Raw genomic sequence first — 19,878 nt, 5'->3', positions numbered from 1 at the left:
GAAGGGGTGTAAATCTAGAGTTTTTAGAAAAAAAGTCTCCATATCTGGCAATATGAGGCCTGTCATACAAAGAATTAGAGGCAGCCATTGGCCTCAGGTTTTCTTCATTTGGGGCTTCTTGGATCTGATTTGTTTGGTTGATTCTTTGAGGCTTAGAAAGGTGTTTCTTAGGTCTTACCCATCATTTTGACTTCTCTTCAGATGAAAGGTTGGTCTCACTAGTTAGAGGCTCTCAAAGTAGAGTCTCAGGAACTTGTTCGAACTGAAAATTCTCAGGCTCCACCCCAGACCTAGCGAGTCAAATCTGGCAGCGAGGCCTTGGCATCTCTGTCCTAAAAAGTCCTCCAAGTGATTCTGGTGAAGTTTGAAGTTCAAGAACCGTGTGTCTAGCCCATGGTTACCAGTGACGGAGGTCTGAGGCAGCTGTCACAGTGAGCAGGTTGAAGGCATTTATAAGGAAGGTTATAAGGACACAAGGAAGGATAGAAGGACTGAGGAAAAATAGACAAAAAAGAGGGGCTGATGTTCTAGAACAAGGGATGGCAAACTTTTTCCATACAGGGTCAGATAATGAAGATTTTAGGCTCTATGAGCCATATCATATGGTCTGTGTCGCAGCTATTCAGCTCTTCCATTGTAGTGTAAAAGCAGCCATAGATGATATGCAAACAAACACATGTGACTGTGTTCCAGTAAAACTTTATTTAAAAAAGAAGTGGCTGGATTTGGCCCTTGGGCAGTAGTTTACCAACCTCTATTCTAGCAGAATAATTTACTCAGGCTTTTTATTCTCTCTCTCTTTCTCCCTCTCTCTCCCCTCCTTTTCTCTCCCCCCTCCCCTCTCTCTTTCTTTCTTTCTCTATTTCTTCAGATTCCCCTTTTCTTAGAACACTGTAAAGCAGGAATTGCTCTGATTGAGGTAGAGGGTGGAGACCCCAGAGCATACCTGTTCAGTTTCCCCTTTTTCTCAAAGCAGGCCCTAATGTTCTTCCTCGGAACACATTTTAATGCCATTTAACTACAGGGCCTCAGTGTCTGGGCTTGGGACCACTCAAGCATTGCCCTTGAATGAGGCAGTAATTCTCCCTGAGCCAACATGCTGCCTATACCCAAGGCATGGTAGTAGAAGGAGGCAGTGAGGAGCCTGAGATCGAGCCTGGATCTCCTGAGGGTTAAGGAGAGTCTCCTTTGATGCACTGCATGGTCTCTCACTTTCTCTGCAGGTTCCAGCCAGCCAGCTGAGGCCAAGGCAAATACCCAGAGCACGAGTCACCAATTAGGCATGTTCCGCATACCCTGTGGCCAGATGAGGGGTCAGGGCCTCAGAAACCAGAGAATCCACACCCACCTGATGGAAATGATGCTGTCCTTGAAGCACACCATAGAGCAGAACCTTATGGACCTAACAACCAGGCATCTGCAGCAGGACCTGGTGCTGGAAGAGCAGAGGCACAGTCAGGTGGTCAGCAAGAAGGAAGCCCTCCTGGGCCAATTAATGTACCAGTTGGTCAACCTCCTACAGTCTGGAGCCGTGGGTGGCCTGGAGCTCCAACCCTCTTGCCCTTCCCTGGATGTTAGTGGTGATGTCAGAGGTGGGCAGGGGGCCCAGTCATCCAGGCAGCCTGATTGGCTAGTTCACCGACTGAGCAATCCTGAAGCTACATTTGTCAGCCAGTACCTGTCCAGCCGTGGGATCGACATCTCGGTCTTATACCACTCCAGCTTCCAGGACTACAAGACCTACCAAAGAGACAAATACCACGAGGACCAGAACATCTTGGTGAGGATGGGGGTGTGAGGGAGACACTTACTCAAGGGCCCCAATCACTAGGATTGACCGAGTCCTGTGCCAAGTACTGGGCTCTCTTACTCTTCTTAGCTCCGTAAAGTAGACGCTATTGTCGCCTTATAGATAAGGGAATGGGCACAGAAACAAGGTGATGTGCCTAAGAAAAGTAAGAGCTATGCCTGGGTCCCCTGCCTCCCAGCTCCCCCAGCCTCTCCTCCTCCCCCAGCATGCTTTCCCTGAATTCCTGCTCTTAGCACTAGGAGTCACTGTGGTCACAGCGGTAAGCAAACATGCCGTCCTGGAACTCAATCTAGTGATGACTGTAGTCAACCACTGGGGGAAGGAACCCGAGTAATAATTCTGCGTGAACAAGGGGTTGGCCACTTCGGGTGGTCTAAGGTGTCTTAAAGGCTGAATCAGCCAGCCATGTGGTGGAGGTGGTGGGGGACCCTCTAGGTAGGAGGAACTGCATGTGTGAAAGCTTTTTGGTGGGAAGGGCTGAGAGTGATGGAGTAAAGGGGTCTCATGTGGTTAGACTGGGGGAAGGGAGTGCTGTGACAAGAGGTGTGTGTGGGGGGGGGGGCAGGCCATTGTGAGATGTTGGATGATATCCTAATTGTTAGGGAGCCAATGAGAGGCTTCCGCGGTTCACTACAGCTCTCCAGCCAGAGGATGGAGGACCGTGCTAGGCAAGCCGCCTTTTCTGTTTCTGGCTAAGTGATATGTGGTCCATGGCCATCTGCTTCTCTGGGGACCAACTGAGCCCAGTATCTCCAGATATGGACTCTGAGGGACCATATCTCCCCCAATAACTTGAAGAGCCCTCCCATGGAAGCAGAGATGGGTGTGAGGCAGGTGCTGGGTCAGGCAGGTGGGTTCTGCCCATCGCTGCGGTCACATGGCTAATAAGTTATTCAACCTTTTTGAGCTTCACTCTCTTTAAGTCAGGGATCATAACAGAACCCTTTCCTTAAGAGTTGTGGGATGTATGGCCACTTAGTCTAGGGTCTGGCACATAATAAGAACTCCATGACTGGTATTTGGTATATAAGTACTATGTGGCTCTGAAGGGGAAAACTTGCAAGCTGTAAGATTTTGGGATCTGTGACATTTTTCTAACACTTGAAGTTGTTAAATGTGGATTGAACTGCCTCATGGGGGCAGTGAGCTTTCCATTTGACATAATCTAGGATGTGTATTTACTAGAATGTTTAAAGAGGCCCGTATAGGGCAGGACAAGAGGACTGATCTCAGATTCTTTCCATCTCCAGGGCTTCATTAACCTTGGGCTCAGTGAGAATAAGCTCTGCCTCGACCTGATGACTGAACGGGTAAGCCAGGCCCTGTGCTGTGCTGGGACCCGCCATTAGACCTAGACCCGCTAGAATGTTCCTGGGCATGTGGTAGGTACAGGAGTTGGACTTAGGAGTCTGGGGAAGGAAGGGGGAAAAGAGCTTCTAGAATAGCACATCTAACCTTCTGGCGTACTGTCTGTGTTTGGAGGTGTGCCCTGGATGGGTATATGGTGGGTGGATGCCAAGGGAGCCGCTGGCCCTATAGGGTCAGGGAGGTCATCACACACTCCCCAGCGATTCTATATTTGTGTAATCTATGACCGGATTGGGGCCTCCATTCATTAAGGGGCACGTTTCGCTGTTCGCCTTCTGTAAGGCCCTGTGTTGTAGGGCAGACACCTGGATGTGTCTGAGCAGTGGGATGGGGCCTGTTGACCTTCCTTGGGCTGGCTGTCCTCATGCTCTGTTTGCCCGCAGTTGAGTCAGAGTGATATGAACTACATTGAGGATGACCTGCTGCAGTATCCTGATTGGAGAGGGCAGCCATTGTAAGTAACTTCCAGATCTCCAGTCTCTTGGCCCCTAGACACTTGCTCTCATTCAGGGAAGGGCCCAAGGCACCAGATTCTTGGTTGGCTATCTCCCTGTTTCTTTAGGTAGCAACCTCTAGAAAATATCTCGAGCGAAGCCTCATCAGGAGGCAGCCTGGTGTCCTAGAAATAGCACTGCCCTGTAATTCAAAGGGCTTGGGTTCTGCTCCAAACTCTCACACTTACTGTCTGTGTGATAGCCTCGGTCACACAGGGAGTTGATAGCCTTGGTCAGTGACCCTGTGACATGAGGTTGGATACCTTGCTCTTTGGAAAAGACTGTAGTCTAGATCCTGAATGAGGAAGGGTGCCTGGGCCTGGGCACCACAAAGTCTGGGTTTGTCCACAGCCTGAGAGAAGAGGTGGCCCAGTTCCTGACCTACTACTGCAAAGTACCTGACCAGCTTGATCCAGAAAATGTGAGTCCGTTTCCCAGACTCACTGCCATCCTGGTAGAGGGCTTTATTCTTGGGGGACTCTCTGTATTTTCTAGAACAAGCTGAGATCTTCAGGGCCAGGAGGAAAGGCCAATGGGACCAGATAAGAAGGTTCCTGATGCCTGTCCCTCCTAAAGGGAGGGAGACCAAGGGGCTAGACGTTCTTATATGGGGGTTGGGTTTTGATTTCTGCTTTCTGTGCATCTTCAGGTAGTTGTTTTAAATGGCTGCTCCTCTGTGTTCTCCACACTGGCCATGGTTCTGTGTGACCCAGGTGGTAAGTTAATGGGCTTTGCTTTCCCTCCAGGAAATAGCAGCATATGGACACTAGACCTTAGGGAAGAAGAATATTTTGACCCAAGGCCTTTCCCTTAAAGTACTGGGACTTCTACATTGATCAGAGCGTCTTCCTACGATTTCTGTAGGAGCGAGAGATTTGGGGTCACCATTTAATATGGAAGGAAAACATGTGATGGTCCTCAGTGAGGTATGCTTTAGAAATAGTGACAATGGGAGCCAACCCATTGTATTCTTAGCTGGGCTTCTGGACTCCACTCCAATACAGAGAGCCCTGGTAAACTGGCTCAGAAGATTTCCTCTCCTCCTCCTCCTTCTCCTCCTCCTCCTCCAAACAAACAAAGAAACAAACACATACACGCACACAACACAACCCCCCCAAATAAAAGAAAAAAAACTGGTTCTAGATCAAACAAGGCTGAGGGATCTGTTCTTGGTCTCCCTCCTAACAACACCCAAACAAGAGTCTCTGATCTTGATGAGCTCTGGGTGCATAGAAGGAAGTTACCAAAATGGTGGTTTCATACAAAGGAGTGGGTCCTTGGTTTGCTCGTCAATGAGGCCAAAGGCATGGGAAGAAAAGAACCCATGAGTTCACCAAATCTAGGTAACCTGAGCCTTGCAGAGAGATGAGCGCCAACTCTGGGCACAGACCTCAGCCTCTTGTGTTCATACTGGAGCTGGTAAGACTCCGTGGATGACTAGCGCTCCACCTGCTAGCATCCTATTTTGGTTTGTAACCTGGATTCTGAGCCATTCATAGCAATATTCTTCCCTTTTCCCTTCTCTAGTATATCCACAAAGAAGAAACTTTTCTAGAGTTCCCCAAATAACATTTATGAGTGTAAATTTTATACAGCCTTAGCCCAAAAGCAATAAGCCCCATGCAGGCAGGATTGCCAAACTAACCTTCTCTGTCTATAGTGTTGCTGCTGGTCTGGGGGGCCTCGTGGGTTCTGACTGAGGGACCGTGGACTGACAGCTTTGTCTCCCTGTGCTTCCAGAGGCCTTTCTGATTCCTACCCCCTTTTATGGTGGCTTCGCCTTTAGTGCCTGCCTGTATTCGAAAGTCGAGCTGATTCTTGTCCACCTGGACAGTGAGGTCAGAATGGGGACCCTTCCCCCTGCTTAGCCCACCTAGGTCTCTAAGGGCATTTGGACGGTGTAGGGGAACTCTCTTTCCTCCCATATAAGTGGCAGTGGGGGGAGATGGAGAAATTAGAGCAAAGAAGCCATGTGGGGCTGCAGCCCTGGATATGATGGATTGTTCAGTGTTTGTAGGATGAGGGACTAAGGCTTAGAAGCTTTCATTTTTTTAAAAAAATTTTTAATGGTTTATTTCTGAGAGAGAGAGAGAGAGAGAGAGAGAGAGAGAGAGATAGTGTGAGCAGGGAAGGGTCAGAGACAGAGGGAGACACAGAATCAGAAGCAGGCTCCAGGCTCTGAGCTAGCTGTCAACACAGAGCCCAATGCAGGGCTTGAACCCACAAACTGTGAGATCGTGACCTGAGCCGAAGTCAGACGCTCAGCCCACTGAGCCACCTAGGCACCCCAGGCTTAGAAGCTTTCAGATAGGCAGTTCTCAGGCAGTGTTTGTCTTCCAGGTCACAGATGCGAATCCCTGTCCTTTCCGGCTCACTGTGGACAAGTTGGAGCAAGCTCTACTTGAGGCTAGGCTTGCAGTAAGGAGGGACCTCTGTCTTCAGGGTGGGCACTGCCATCCCTGAAAAGGGTTGAGGACTGAGGCCCAGTACAACTTTCTCACCAAGGTGGTGTGGGCTCCTTCTTCGGAAGAAGCAGTGTCCCAGGGGCCATGTCTAGGAGCACTGAGCCCTGTCTATGGTAGCCTCCAGAGCTCCTTCTGGGGCTGCATGTTCAAGACCCACCTAAGGAGCTGAGATCCCAATGAAGCTGTGGTCGGGTGTCCATAATTGGGTGTCCTGACCCGATCTTTGGCTGAACTTGAGGTGGATGTGAAGGACTTGTGTTCACTCAGTTATGGTTTCTGTATTTTTGTTTGTTTTTAGGGGAAAAAGGTCAGGGGCCTCATTCTAATCAACCCTCAGAACCCTTTGGGAGATGTCTATTGTCGAGATTCACTACAGGAATACCTCAAGTTTGCCAAGAGGTAGGAGTCCCACCCTGCGAGGCTACACGAAGTCCCTAATGGCATTCTGATCACTCATGGTCAAGAAGTCCGAACCAGACATAACTCCCCCCAGTATTTTTACTGCAAGTATACTTTGCAAACCTCTGTCCAACTCACTGAAATTGAAGGAAAAGGCACCTACATGATTCAACCCTACATTTTTGGCCATTTTGCCTCCTTTTTTTTTTTTTACCCAGGTACAGACACCTACATAACAATTATGATCTGGTTTTCTTGCTTTTTCAATTCTTGTTGTGTAACCACTTTCTCCCAGCATCCATTTTCCAAACAACTTGGCCTGAGGCGCTGAGGAAGACAGACTTCCAGATCTTGTGGGGTGAAGATATGTCCCTAGAGGACCCTCATGTCACATTCCTATAAACATGTTAACATCCACTGTCTCTGGAGTTCTGAAAGAGCCCTATTGTTTAGAGTACGTAACTTTCTAGAAGAAACACGTCTTCGAATTTCACAACTCTAATCCAGACCAATTCATGACAGAGCGGGATAACAAGAGGCCACTGGAAGTCTGTGGGCTGGAATTTGACAGAACTAAGGTCCAATCCCAGCTCGCGCACCTGCTAATTGAGGGAATTAACTTCGTCTCCGGAACTGTTTCTTCATCTGGGAGATGGAGACCCTACCGCTGCCTCAGAGGGTCGTTGAGAAGATCAAAAAGATGACATGCATTAGCACTTAGCCCACTGAACACCATTACTCAATTCAGACCCTGGGTGGGAGCTCCCTGACCACCCCAGATATAAAACTCATTGGGCCACCCAGCCCTCCCTGTTTGTTGGTCTCTGCTTTACAGTTGAAGAGTTAGATGTTCTCCTGAGTATCTGTGAGGCCTATTCCTTCCTACCCCCAGGGCAAGTCTAAAGACCTTCTGGTGGCCACCCCCCTTCTACCTTACCATGCCGCTTGGTGGAAGCGTTGCATGGGCTACTAGAGCAGTAGGAGTAGCTGATCTGTATCCAGAGAAGACCATAAAAGAACATGAGCGGAGACTGGAGGGAGCCTAGATCTTCTCCTTCTTTTGCCCAACCTGCAGGTACAACCTCCATGTGATTATCGATGAGATTTACATGCTGTCTGTGTTTGATGAATCTATCACATTCCACAGTGTTCTGAGCATGGACAGGTGAGTTGGCCTCCACTGGAGCTGGGAGTGAGAACCATGAGGTCCTGCTTTTGCAGGGTGGGTTCATGAGTCATGGACTCCACTGGCTATGTGCTAGGAGCTGGGCTAAGGGCCACTGGGAGTGTGAAAATGAGCAAAGCGTCATCTTTCCTCCCAGTGTCCTTGAGTTTATTTATTTTGAGAGAGAGGGCATGAGAAGGAGAGAGGGAGAGAGAGAATCCCAAGCGTGACGTGGGGCTTGAACTCCTAAACTGGGAGATCATAACCTGACCCAGTTGGGTTATGTTTGGATGTTTAATTGACTGAGCCACTCAGGTGCCCCCCAAGTGTCTTTTTTAAATGCCATTTTGTACACGAGATAACTTGATGGTAAGGTAGAAAGGCCACTGCTGACACAAAGCCCGTCAGGGAGGAATTTCTTGATAAGCAGTGCACAGGGAAAGAATAGAAATAGGGGCAATGGGGGAAAGTTTTTTGTTTTTAAGTTTATTTCTTTTGAGAGAGATTGAGTGAGCGTGAGTAGGGGAGGGACAGAGAGAGAGAGAGAGAGAGAGAGAGGATCCCAAGCAGGTTTGGTGCTGACAGCACAGAGCCCAATGTGGGGCTTGATCTCGTGAACTGTGAGAACATGGCTTGAACTGAAATCCGGAGTTGGATGCTTAACTGACTGAGCCACCCAGGCTCCCCTAGGCCAGAACTTTCTTAAGGATATAGTATGTGGCCCAGCCAAAGCAAAGCAAGGGCATGCCCAGCAGAAGGAATGGCTTCGCCAAAAACAGGACAATATGAAATAGGTGAGCACGTTTTAGAAATGGTGGGCGGCCCACACGTGTGGAGAGCTAACTGCTAAAAAGGTGGCTTTGGACCAGCTGCAGGAAGGCCACGAGCCAGGCTGAGGGTCCTGGACTTCATTCAGTGGGGCACTTGGGAGCTGTCCCATCTAGTTCACCGGGGATACCTTTTGTTGACTTAGTGGATTAACTGGAGCAACGGTTTCTTGAACTTTGGGCCCCGTAGGCCCTTTTGTCTAGGAGGGACCTCAAGTCCATTTTCCCCTTCTCCCCCACATTGACCCCAAGTCTTCATGTTTCACATATGTCATCATAACCGTGACTGTACTGTCTCCTCTCCAGTTTGCCTGACCCCAACAGGACCCATGTGATCTGGGGTACCAGTAAGGTGAGCCCCAGCTTCCTGTCTTTGGGTAGGAAAGGAAAGGGAGCCAGGAGATGGGCAGACCAGGCATTCCTTCCTGTACTTCTTTCCCTCCAGGATTTCGGCATCTCTGGCTTCCGCTTTGGTGTTCTCTACACCCACAACAAGGAAGTGGCCTCTGCTGTGAGTTCTTTTGGCTACCTCCATGGCATTTCTGGCATTGCCCAGCATAAGCTGTACCGGCTGCTCCAAGACCGAGGTACTAAGTCCCATCCTGGGCGGGGATCTTGGCTAGACCTCATGGCCATGGGGAGTTCCTGGTTCTGCTTGGGCTTCTGACATACCTCTAAAACACAGAGACCCTGCTATCTTGAGTTTATTGGTGGCAGGACAGGAAGCTTTGAAGGAAGGCAGGATGCATCTCCGATAGTGCAGTAGGGCAGAGATAGAAGATGGAGTTGCTGGTCTGAAACATAAATGGGTCTTCATGTCTGGCTCTCTGGGAGGTCATGCTCTGCCTGGAACAGGATAGCCAAATTGTCTTCTAAGGCTTGAGAAGCCCCAAATCAGTCTTTATGTGAAGGTCAATCTTCCCTCCCCGATGCCCTGCTTGCTTTAGGCAAAGATCACAAAATGCCACAACTCCTTGACTATGACTTGACTTTATCATCCAAAGTGGCCAAAGGAGAGCTGCCATTTGGGCAAGTTAGTGTGGTTAGATCTATGGCACCTGGATTCAACTTCCTCCATGGATCACAAGTGAATGCTGCCTTCAGAGGAAACACCAGCTCCCCACCCCCTCTATTTACTGCCATGGCCCAAACTTAGATAAGGCCTTCTTTCTTTAATTCCCTATAACAGAGCAGATACTGGGCTGGAGGATGTAAATTAAAAGCTGGTATATAATGATACAAATTAATGTAACTCAAGAATCTGGTTTAGAAACCCCTTGCTTTCAGCTTTGGCAGGGGGAAGAGGGTAGATAGGAGAAATCCCAGCAGATGGCTCTGGTGGGTGGTGCCAAGCCCTTTGATATCTGGCAGAAACCTGGTTCCTAGCCCCTCAAACGCTAGTTCTCAACCTTTGATACATGGGAACTATCTGGGGAGCTTGAATGCTGATATGTGGGTGCTATCCCCAAGATTCTGATTTAGATGATCTACAGCTATAACCTGGGCATCGGGACTTTTTTTTTTTTTAATATTTTTAATTGATTTTTCAGAGAGAGAGAGAGACAGCATGAGCAGGGGAGGGTCAGAGATAGAGGGAGACGCAGAATCCGAAGCAGACTCCAGGCTCTGAGCTAGCTGTCAGCATAGAGCCTGATGCGGGGCTCGAACCCACGAACTGTGAGATCATGACCTGAGCTGAAGTCTGACGCTTAACTGACTGAGCCACCCAGGTGCCCCTGGGCATCGGGACTTTTAAAAGCTCAAGTGGTTCTAATGTGTTGCCAGTGCTAAGAACAACTGGGCTAAGATCATCCCCAAGCATGTCTCCGTTTCTCAGAGTCCGCCATGTGAGGCTCTGAGGCAGGGGGTAAGGGGAACTCTGATTATCTGCGACTTGCCCAGTTGACAACAGCATCAACCCCACTGAGGAGGTACCCTGACTTTTTGCAGCAGGGGTGTAAACCCAAATAGAACATTCCTACAGGACTATTGAGAAGCTGGATACCTGTACCCAATCTATAGGCAAGTGGTGGGCGTGCTGGGTATAAAGGTCACCAGCTCAACTATAACATAAGTCAGTCTTGAATAGAAACAGCTGGCCCAAAGCCCTGGTAGGGAGCCTTTCGTAAGGATCCCTCTGGCAGCTCTCAGCCACAAGCCCTGTGACAGCTGTCTTTCCCCACCCATCCAGAGTGGATTGACAAAGTATACCTGCCCACTTACCGCTCCCGGCTGCAGAAAGCTCATGGATACGTGACCCAGAAGTTGGAGGCATTAGGGATCCCTTTTCTCAACCGTGGCTCCGGCCTCTACATCTGGATCAACTTGAAATCGGTGAGCTCGGGGAGTGAGGCCCAGTGTTGCTGGGCAGACCTGCTGGCCGGGTCTTGGGCTCAGCTCCACCCTCCTGTCCATCCTAGTACCTGGACCCGTGCACCTTTGAGGAAGAGCTGCTCCTCCACCGCCGCTTCCTGGACCACAAGCTGATGCTATCCCGTGGCAAGACCTACATGTGCAAGGAGCCTGGCTGGTTCCGTGTCACCTTTGCGGAGAAGCCCCTCTGGCTAAAAGAAGGTGAATGGCCCTGACCTCCAAATCCTGGCATCCTTCAGAGATTCTTCACCAGCTACTCTATCGCCCAGTTCCTGAATCTTCCAGTTTTTTGGCCTTGAGCAGCCTATAGTGCTAGCCCTGCCATACCATCTGTTCCATTTTCCCTTTTTTTTTTTTTATAGTTTATTGTCAAGTTGGTTTCCATAGAACACCCAGTGGTCATCCCAATAAGTGCCCTCCTTCATACCCATCACCCCTTTTCCCTTCTTCCCCCCCATCAACCCTCAGTTTCTTCTTAATGTTTTTAAAAAAAATTTTTTTTAATGTTTTTTACTTATTTTTGAGAGTCAGAGACAGCCTGAACAGGGGGGGATCAGGGAGAGAGAGAGAGAGAGAGAGAGAGAGATACAGATAGAGAAACTGAAACAGGCTCCAGGCTCTGAGCTAGCTGTCAGCACAGAGCCTGATGTGGGGCTCGAACCCACGAACTGTGAGATCATGACCTGAGCCGAAGTCGGACACTTAACCGACTGAGCCACCCAGGCGCCCCTGTTCTCACTATTTAAGAGTCTCTTATGGTTTGCCTCCTTCCCTCTCCTTAACTAATTTTTCCCCTTCCCCTCCCCCATGGTCCTCTGTTAAGTTTCTCCTGTTCCACATATGAGTGAAAACATATGGTATCTGTCTTTCTCTGCCTGACTTATTTCATTTTTTAAAAGTCTATTTTGAGAGAGAAAGACAGTGTGAGTAGGAGAGGGGCAGAGAGGGGAAAGACAGATTCCCAAGCAGGCTACACACTGTCAGCACCGAGCCTGACCTGGGCTTGAACTCCTAAAACCTCAGGTCAGATCATGACCTGAGCCGAAACCAAGAGTTGGATGCTTAACCATCTGAGACATCCAGGCGCACCTGACTTTGCTATCTTTAAGCTCCTTTGCAAACACGAACAGATAGGCACTTGAACACTGCAGCCTTTGGGTATCTGTTCTGTGCCTGCATTGAGCAGGGCACTGGGACTATCAGCTAATCAGAGCGGGATACTGCCCTTGTGCGGCTGCGGTTTGGTAGGTGAGACACAGGGCCATGGAAGTCCCTGTATGCTATACTGTGGCATTTCAGATTCTCTTCTGAAGGTTATGAGGAATATGACATTTATTTTACCAATTTTCTATTGCAACTCACCACATGCCAGACACTATTCCACCTGCTGGGAATAGGAACGTTAACGAGAGAACATTTATGTTATAGAAACCTCTTTTGGAGAATGGACGGAGCAAAAGAACACTAGAGGTAGGTAGAAAACCTGATGAGGCCAAGGCCATAAGCCAGGTTACAGGGTTTAATACGAGACCTGAAGGTGTCTGGCAGGCAGATGCTGTGATAACGGAGCTCTAACAAGAGCCCCTGGGGAGGCGGCAGGTAGACTTGGAAACCTACCCCAAACAAGGGAGGCCTGAACTCCAGCATCCCTGAACGAGGGCTCTGTGGTGGTCTGCCATGACCTACAGATGTCTGGAGGCCACCGTAGACCCACTCAACCTTCATTTCTCTGTCCCCATTTGGACCCTCTAGCCATGCACCGGTTCTATCACGTGCTCTTGGAGCAGAAGCAGGATCTGATCGTGAAGCAACTGGAGGATGCACAGAGAGAGTAAGTGCGCTGCCGCCACTCACCTGCTCAGGGCACTCCTGACCTCAGCGTCTGGTCCCGAAGGCTAGAGGTTCTGGCCTAGTGCTGGGACTGAGCCAACAGTGGGCTCCTCCAGAAATGGGCTCATTGGACCCAGTCATCAGTTTTTTCAAGCTGAGCATCTGTCACTTTGGAAGCGTTGCATCTTTTTAGTCTTTGCTAGCCATGGTGTGTCTATGTGAAATGTTTTTATGGGGTTTGGGGTGGGAGATTTGGGGTCCCAATTTTGATGGTTTTATTTTTGTATTTAGTATCTAATAAATCTCTTAAACTCTAGGCCTGTTTTATTTCTTTACATTCTTTGCATCATTGGGGGATTTTTTTCTTTTTTTTTTTTTTTTTGGTCCTTTTTAAATTCTAAGGCTTGTTATATGTGAAGAATACTGCATGGGGAAGGTCAGAAAGAAGGGGAAAAGCGATCCCCAATTGACTGAGCACATTCTAGATGTCAGGATCCTCTGAGATCCTGCATCCCAGAAGATCACGCCCACCTTACACCTGAGTGGGTAAATGCAGGGTGGGCGTATAATCCCAGAAGTCCCTTCTTCCAAATAGGAGTTCTTTCCATTTGCGCCCCATTCAAAAGGCTTTTAAAATGCATCTCTGGCGATGAGCCTGGGATCTTCCAGTTTCATCTCTATTGTTTTCAGCCAGTGGAATCACATCAACTGTAAAGCTCTTGCATATCTGCACTCTAGTTGGGGGACTGAGGCTGTGAAGTGGGCACAGCAGGGACTACCACGTTTTATAGACAAAAGCACTTTTAGCACCATTTGATGGCTTTGGTCAGTCACCTGGGTTTGTGATCATCCTCCAGAGTTGGCGGTTCTTCTCCAATGACTATCTTTCTTCTTTTTTTTTTTCCTAATCATCAAAAAGCATGCTGACAAATCCTGATTCTTCAGGGTGTTTTTACACCAGAAACTGTTCTCTTTTTTTTCTTTTCCTTTTTAAGAGACATTGACTAATAAGGTAATAGACAAGGGGGAGTTCACTGGATGAATGAGGGAGTTCACAGGACCAGAGAGAAGATGAAGATCAGAACGGCAAGTGCTCTTGGGAGAGTCTCATCAGCACACTGTCCTGGAGCAAAGGGGTGGTGACTTCCGTGGAAGGGATAGACTAATTCTGTCTTCATTTCCACTCAAGATTTGAATGCTTGAAGGGAGAGAATTTAATATCACCCTATCTATGACTCCTAAATGGAGTCTCCTTTCATTTATTTAGGCCTTTAATTTCTCTCAGTAAGGTCTTTGTGGCTTTCAGTGTATGCATTTTGTTTTACACATGTTTTCAGTTTATCACTATCCTATGCTTTTCATGTCCTGTTAAATGTATTGTTAACTTCAGTTTTTAATTGTTGCTAGTATGAAACAACAGAATTTTGTATCTTATATCAAGAGCTTTGAACACTCTGAAGTTTTACCCTACTTATAAATGAACAGGTTTTATGGATGCTGGCAGAAGGCATGAGAACCCTGGGTCAGAGATAAAGGACAGCTTATTACTCAAAGCAGTAGCAGGAATAAGTAGCTGCTTTTGGTCCCCTAAGCCCTGATTCTTGTAGGACAAATTGAAGAGGCCTAACTGATGCCTGCATGTGCAGTGGGGTATATTGCAGAAGAGGAAAACCAAGCTTAAGGAATGTGATTCTTTTAATGGTTAGCAGTAAGCCTGTCTGAACTTTGGCCCCAAGGGAGACCTTATCTTTATTATATTGAGTCATAAACACACCCTTTGCTCTAGATGGAGATAGTATTGCTGTCATCCAGCGCTACACGTGTGGGTATGTCTCCTTGAAGATAGCCTAGAGCAAAGACAGTCAGTGCCCCTTTTTGTAAGACCGGCAGAAACCTGAGAGACCCAGAAAGAATCCTCTTTTGACACTATCTTGTGACATTGCCAAATTCACTTATTAGCCCTAGCAGTGTCGAGGGATTTCTTTGAATTTTCAGTGTATACAATCATGTTGACATGAATAAAGATGATTTTCCTTTCTTTTTCAGCATTTCTAATTTTTCTGTTCTAATTGCATTGCCTAGAACCTCCAGTATAGTGTTAACTAAAAGCAGTGAAGGAGGACATTCTTGTTCTCAATCTTAGGACTGAGGTCACTTTCACTTTTTTTTTTTTTAAACCATCTATTTTTGAGAAAGAGGGAGAGGGAGAGAGACAGAGAGAGAGACAGACAGAAAGCACACAAGCAGGGCAGAGAGAAAGGGAGACACAGAATATGAAGTTGGCTCCAGGCTCTGAGCTGTCAGCACAGAGCCATCATGGGGCTCAAGTTCATGAACCGTGAGATCATGACCCGAGCTGAAGTCAAACACCCAACTGACTGAGCCACCCAGGGTCCCCACTCTTACTCTTAAGTTCAATGTTATTGTAAATATTTTTCATACTGCCTATTAACAGATAAGAGTTCCTTTGATTCCTAGTTTGCTGAGAGCTTTTCCATGAATGAGGGTTCAATTTTTATCATACGTTTTTATACATCAAGAGAAGATATAATTCTTCTAATTATTAATGTGGCAAACTTACACTAATGTTTTTAAATGATGGGGTGCCTGGGTGGCTCAGTTGGTTTAAGTGTCCTACTTTGGCTTAGGTCATGGTCTTGTAGTTTGTGAGTTTGAGCCCCGCATCGGTCTCTGTGCTGACAGCTCAGAGCCTGTAGGCTGCTCTGGGTTCTGTGTCTCCCTCTCTCTCTCTGCCCCTGCCCCACTCATGCTTGACTGCTCTCGGTCTCGTTTTCTCTCTCAAAAGTAAATATTAAAAAATTTTTAATGTTTATTTATTTTTGAGAGACAGAGCATGAGCAGGGGGTGGTCAGAGAGAGAGAGAGAGAGAGAGAGAGAGAGGAGGGAGACGCAGAACCCAGAGCTGGCTCCAGGCTCTGAGCTGTCAGCACAGAGACCGATGCGGGGCCTGAACTCACAAACTGTGAGATCCTGACCTGAACCAAAGTGGGGCACTTAACTGAGACACCCAGGCGCCTCATAAAATTTTATGTTTAAAATTTTTTTAAACATATTAAGTGTAGGTCCTATTCCTGCAATAAGGCTTGCACAGTCATGATGCTTCCTCTGTTTATATATTGTTGATTTGGTTCGATGTTAAGTATTTTACATCTATTTTCATGAGGAATATTGTGCCAACATTTTCTTTTGCATTGTACTGCATTGTCGGTTTTGGTATCAGAGTAATACTGACCTCTTAAATGTTTTGGGAAGTGTTCCTTATTTTTCTGAAAGTTTGCGTCAAGTTAATTAAAAAAAAATCTTTAAATGTTTGGTAAAATTCACCTGTAAAGCTATCTGTACTGGAGTTTTCTTTGTGGGAAGGTTTCTTCTCCTGAATTTAATTTCTGTAACAGATATAGGGCTATTCACATTTTCTACTTCTTGTGTTAGGTTTGGCAATTTGTGTTAAGAAAATATTTCCAGTTAAGTTCAATTATTGAGATAAAATTATTTAATATTCCCTTACTATCCCTTTAATATCTGTATGATCTATTGTGTTATCTTCTTTTTCTTTTCTTTTATTGAAATCAGTTGATCTAAATGTTTATCCATTGTGTGGATCTTTTCAAAGAACCAACTTTTGGATTCATTGATTTTTCTGTATTTCTTGTTTCATTTTTACTTTGATTTTGGGGGAAAAATCTTTTTTAGCTTTTTAATGTGGAAGTTTAGATGAACAGTTTTAAGCTTTTTTTCAAATATAAGCATTTGAAGTTACTGACTTTTAAGTATTGCTTTAGCTACATGTAATTTTGATTTTTTGATTGTGTGTTTGTGATTGTTCAGTTTTCTAATATCCTTTGTGATTTCTTTTTTATCTGATTTATTTAGCATGTTAGTTTCCAAGTATTTGGGGATTGTTCACTTAACCCTTGTTAATAATTTTCACTTTAGTATCCTTGTAAGGAAAGAACATAAAATACGATTTGAATCCTTTGAAGTTTATTGAAAGTGGTTTATGGCCAAGAATATGGTCTATCTTGGCCAGTGGTTCATGTGCACTTGAAAAGAAGTATATTCTGCAGTTACTGGGTGGGGTGTGCTATATCCGTTAGGTTAAATTATTTTACAATGTTTAAATCTTCTGATTCTTACTGTCATTTGATCCACTTTACCTATTACTGAGAGGGATATGCTAGATTTCCCAACTGTAATTGTTGATTTATCTGTATTTCCCTTGTATTCTGTTGGTTTCTGCTTCATGTATTTTGAAGCTTTGATATTAGGGGTATAAACATTTAAAATTGTCACCCTGATGAATTGATCATCCTGTCATTTTGAAGTATCACTTTTAAGTTTTGGTAATTCTTTTTAGATTTATTTATTTAAATTCAAGTTAATTAACATACCGTGTAGTATTGGTTTCAGGAGCAGAACCCAGGAATTTATCACCTATATACAACACCCAGTGCTCAGCCCTCCTTAATGCCCATCACCCATTTAGCCCATCCCCCCACCAACCTCCCTATCCAGCAACACTCAGTTTGTTCTCTGTATTTAAGAGTCTCTTATGGTTTGCCTCCCTCTGTTTTTATCTTATTTTTCTTTCCCTTCCCCTATGTTCATCTGTTGTGCCTCTTAATTCCACATGAGTGATATCATATGATATTTGTCTTTCTCCGACTTATTTAGCATAACACACTCTAGTTCTATCCACATTGTTGCAAATAGCACGATTTCATTTTTTTGTTTTGAAGTCTGCTTCTGCTTTCCTGTTTTTTCCTTTGTGTTAAAATACACATACATAAAATTTCCCATCTTAATCATTTTTCAGTGTACCATTCAGCAGCATTAAATTCACATTATTATGCGGCCATCCCCACCATTCATCCCAGGAACTCTTTCCATCTTGTAAAAGTGAAAATCTATACCTGTTAAACAATAACTGCCCGTCACTCCCTTCCGCCAGCCCCTGGCAACCACCATGTTGCTTTCCGTCTCTGATTTTGACTACTCTAAGTAGTGGGCTACTACAGTATTTGTCTCTCCATGACTGGGTATTTCACTTAGCATACTGCCCTCAACTTTCAGCCACATTTTCGTACACATCAGAATTTCCCTTCAGGTTGAATATTTATTTCATTGTATGTATACATCACATTTTACCTACCCATTCAACTGTTGATGGTCACTTGGCTGGCTTCCACATTTTAGCTCTTGTCAAGAATGCTGCTACGAACACGGGTGTACAAATCTCTCTTCAAGATTCTTTCAGTTCTTTTGAAAATATACCCAGAAGTGGAATTGCTGGGTCAAATGTTACTTCTATTTTTAATTTTTTGAGGAATCTCCGTATTGTCCACAGTGGCTGTAGCATTTAACATTCCCACCCAAAGTGCGCAAAGGTTCTCATTTCTCCTGCAGCATTTGTTTCCTGGTTTTTGGACAATTGCCATCCTCTTATGGTTATTGGCATGGTATATATATATTTTTTTCCAATTTTGCTTTTAACCATTTGTCTTTAACAGTTCTCTTGCAATTACCATATACTTGAATCCTGCTGCTTTATCCAGTCTGATGATCCTTTAATTGGTCCTTAGTGATTACATTTAATGTGATTATTGATATGATTGGATTTCAGTCAGTTATCTTGCTGTTTTCTGTTGTGCCATATGCTGTTTGTTCATTCTTTCCTTCCTGCCTGTCTTCTTTCAGAGTAATCAGTCATTATTTAGGGTTATATTTTATTACCCTTTTTTTTTTTTTGGCTTCTTGGTTATAGCTGTTTGCTATAGAGATTACTATATATACGTATACATACACACACACACACACACACACACACCCTCAGAAGTTCACAGCCCTCATCACGGTTTGTTTACAAGGACTCATGACCTCAGCTCTGCCTATATCTCCAACCTTTCTCCCAAGCCCTGCAAGCTCTAGCCATGTTAGATTTCTTGTAGTTTATTACTGCTCCACATTGACCCTGACCTTCAAGGCCCTATCAGACACTTCCTTTTGCTTCCAACACTCCACGTTCTCACTTTCTAACTAGGACTTATCCTTCAGAACTCAGCTGTCCCTTCCTAAGTGTTTATAGCAATTTTATGTTGTGTGTAGGGCTTCCTAGGTGGAGCCGGTGCATGCGTAGGGGTTGGCGTGAATGTCCCTGCTGCACGTTTCCCTGCCACCAGGTAAACTTTAAAGTCATCATATTTGTATGTCTGCTTTCCCAGTCAACCACTTGAGCCCACTGTCAGTTTTGCTCATCACTGTACCTCCAGTACTTTGCAGAGATCTGGCACGAAACAGGCATTCAATAAGAGAACTTATCAGAATTAAGTAGAATATGACTTAAATGGAGAGAACTGGCTTGTTTTACAGAATATAATACAGAAGACCAACAAAGTCATGAGAGCTGCTTAAGGTCACAATGGTAGTGGCAAGGCCAAAGAGAAGACCGGAAGTGTAGTGCTCAGAAGACAGCTAAGTCTTCCCGGGCCATACTAGTATTGAGGGAGCCTGCTGACCTCACGAGAAAGGAGATTTCTCCTACTCGAGGCTCTGCCTCTGCGCAGCCTGGGGCCTGGGTAGCTTCACTCCCTGCCGAAGCACCAGAACCTACAGGGTCCATGGCAGAGTCCCACAAATATTCCGTGGAACGAAAGAATTGCAACGCCAGTAAAACAAAACAAACTCTCACTGGGGAAGACTGTTTTAAATGCCCTCGCCTTAACCTGGAAGGGCTTTTCCAGGGGTGCAAACAGGCCGACATTTGCCAAGTAACCTCCGTGACTCAAGTGCTTCAAAATCGGGAAACCGAGGCCGGGAGGCAGAGGGAGGCGCCCCCACTGGCCAGCCAAGGCGACCCGGGCCCGCAGGCCCGCCCTTCCCGCGGAGGCCTGGGAGGTCTCGGCTTGTGCCGCGCCCCGGCAGGGGTCGCCACCGCGAGGGGCGGGGGTCGCCACCGCGAGGGCAGGGGGCAGGGAGGGAGCGGGGCGTTCCCAGTCAGCCCGCTACAGTGGGGGCGGGTCCGGGCGGAGGAAGAGACCCTGCGCCGCCGCTCGCCTCTCCAGCGCGGCTCCGGGGCTGCGGTCCCGCCTCGCAGGGCAGCCCTCCCCCGCGGGCTCGGCGATCGTCC

The 19,878-nt window shown here is 46.5% G+C and overlaps 2 protein-coding genes across 3 annotated transcripts; both read left to right on the top strand.

Moving 5' to 3' along the window:
• Nucleotides 1–1,116: 1,116 nt before the first annotated feature.
• Nucleotides 1,117–1,967, top strand: LOC120228391 (probable inactive 1-aminocyclopropane-1-carboxylate synthase-like protein 2). The gene is made up of 2 exons (XM_039226698.1): nt 1,117–1,135; nt 1,224–1,967. Exons 1-2 carry the CDS (start codon nt 1,117–1,119, stop codon nt 1,796–1,798), a joined length of 594 nt encoding a protein of 197 aa, XP_039082629.1. The 3' UTR covers nt 1,799–1,967.
• A 597-nt stretch (nt 1,968–2,564) lies between these two features.
• On the top strand, nt 2,565–12,933 carry ACCSL (1-aminocyclopropane-1-carboxylate synthase homolog (inactive) like). 2 transcript variants are annotated; one of them, XM_039226804.1, is made up of 15 exons: nt 2,565–2,660; nt 3,061–3,120; nt 3,562–3,632; nt 4,024–4,093; nt 4,322–4,388; nt 5,413–5,510; nt 6,013–6,090; nt 6,436–6,536; nt 7,612–7,701; nt 8,835–8,880; nt 8,974–9,115; nt 10,720–10,862; nt 10,949–11,102; nt 12,330–12,371; nt 12,654–12,933. In XM_039226804.1, exons 2-15 carry the CDS (start codon nt 3,109–3,111, stop codon nt 12,734–12,736), a joined length of 1,197 nt encoding a protein of 398 aa, XP_039082735.1. In that variant the 5' UTR covers nt 2,565–2,660; nt 3,061–3,108; the 3' UTR covers nt 12,737–12,933. The 2 variants fall into 2 exon arrangements, with proteins under 2 accessions (XP_039082735.1, XP_039082736.1); XM_039226805.1 differs by lacking the exon at nt 12,330–12,371.
• The last annotated feature ends 6,945 nt before the right edge of the window (nt 12,934–19,878 follow it).

This window comes from Hyaena hyaena, unplaced genomic scaffold (genome assembly GCF_003009895.1).
Source record: "Hyaena hyaena isolate Hyena2069 unplaced genomic scaffold, ASM300989v1 scaffold_23, whole genome shotgun sequence".
Taxonomy (NCBI): domain Eukaryota; kingdom Metazoa; phylum Chordata; class Mammalia; order Carnivora; family Hyaenidae; genus Hyaena; species Hyaena hyaena.
Note: the sequence above shows the minus strand (reverse complement) of the source record. Positions and strands in the feature narration are given on the sequence as shown.

Coding starts and splice junctions, on each gene's coding strand:
- ACCSL (XM_039226804.1), top strand. Junction 7,702..8,834: donor AGTGTTCTGAGCATGGACAG/GTGAGTTGGCCT, acceptor TCTCCTCTCCAG/TTTGCCTGACCCCAACAGGA. Junction 11,103..12,329: donor GCCCCTCTGGCTAAAAGAAG/GTGAATGGCCCT, acceptor TTTATGTTATAG/AAACCTCTTTTGGAGAATGG.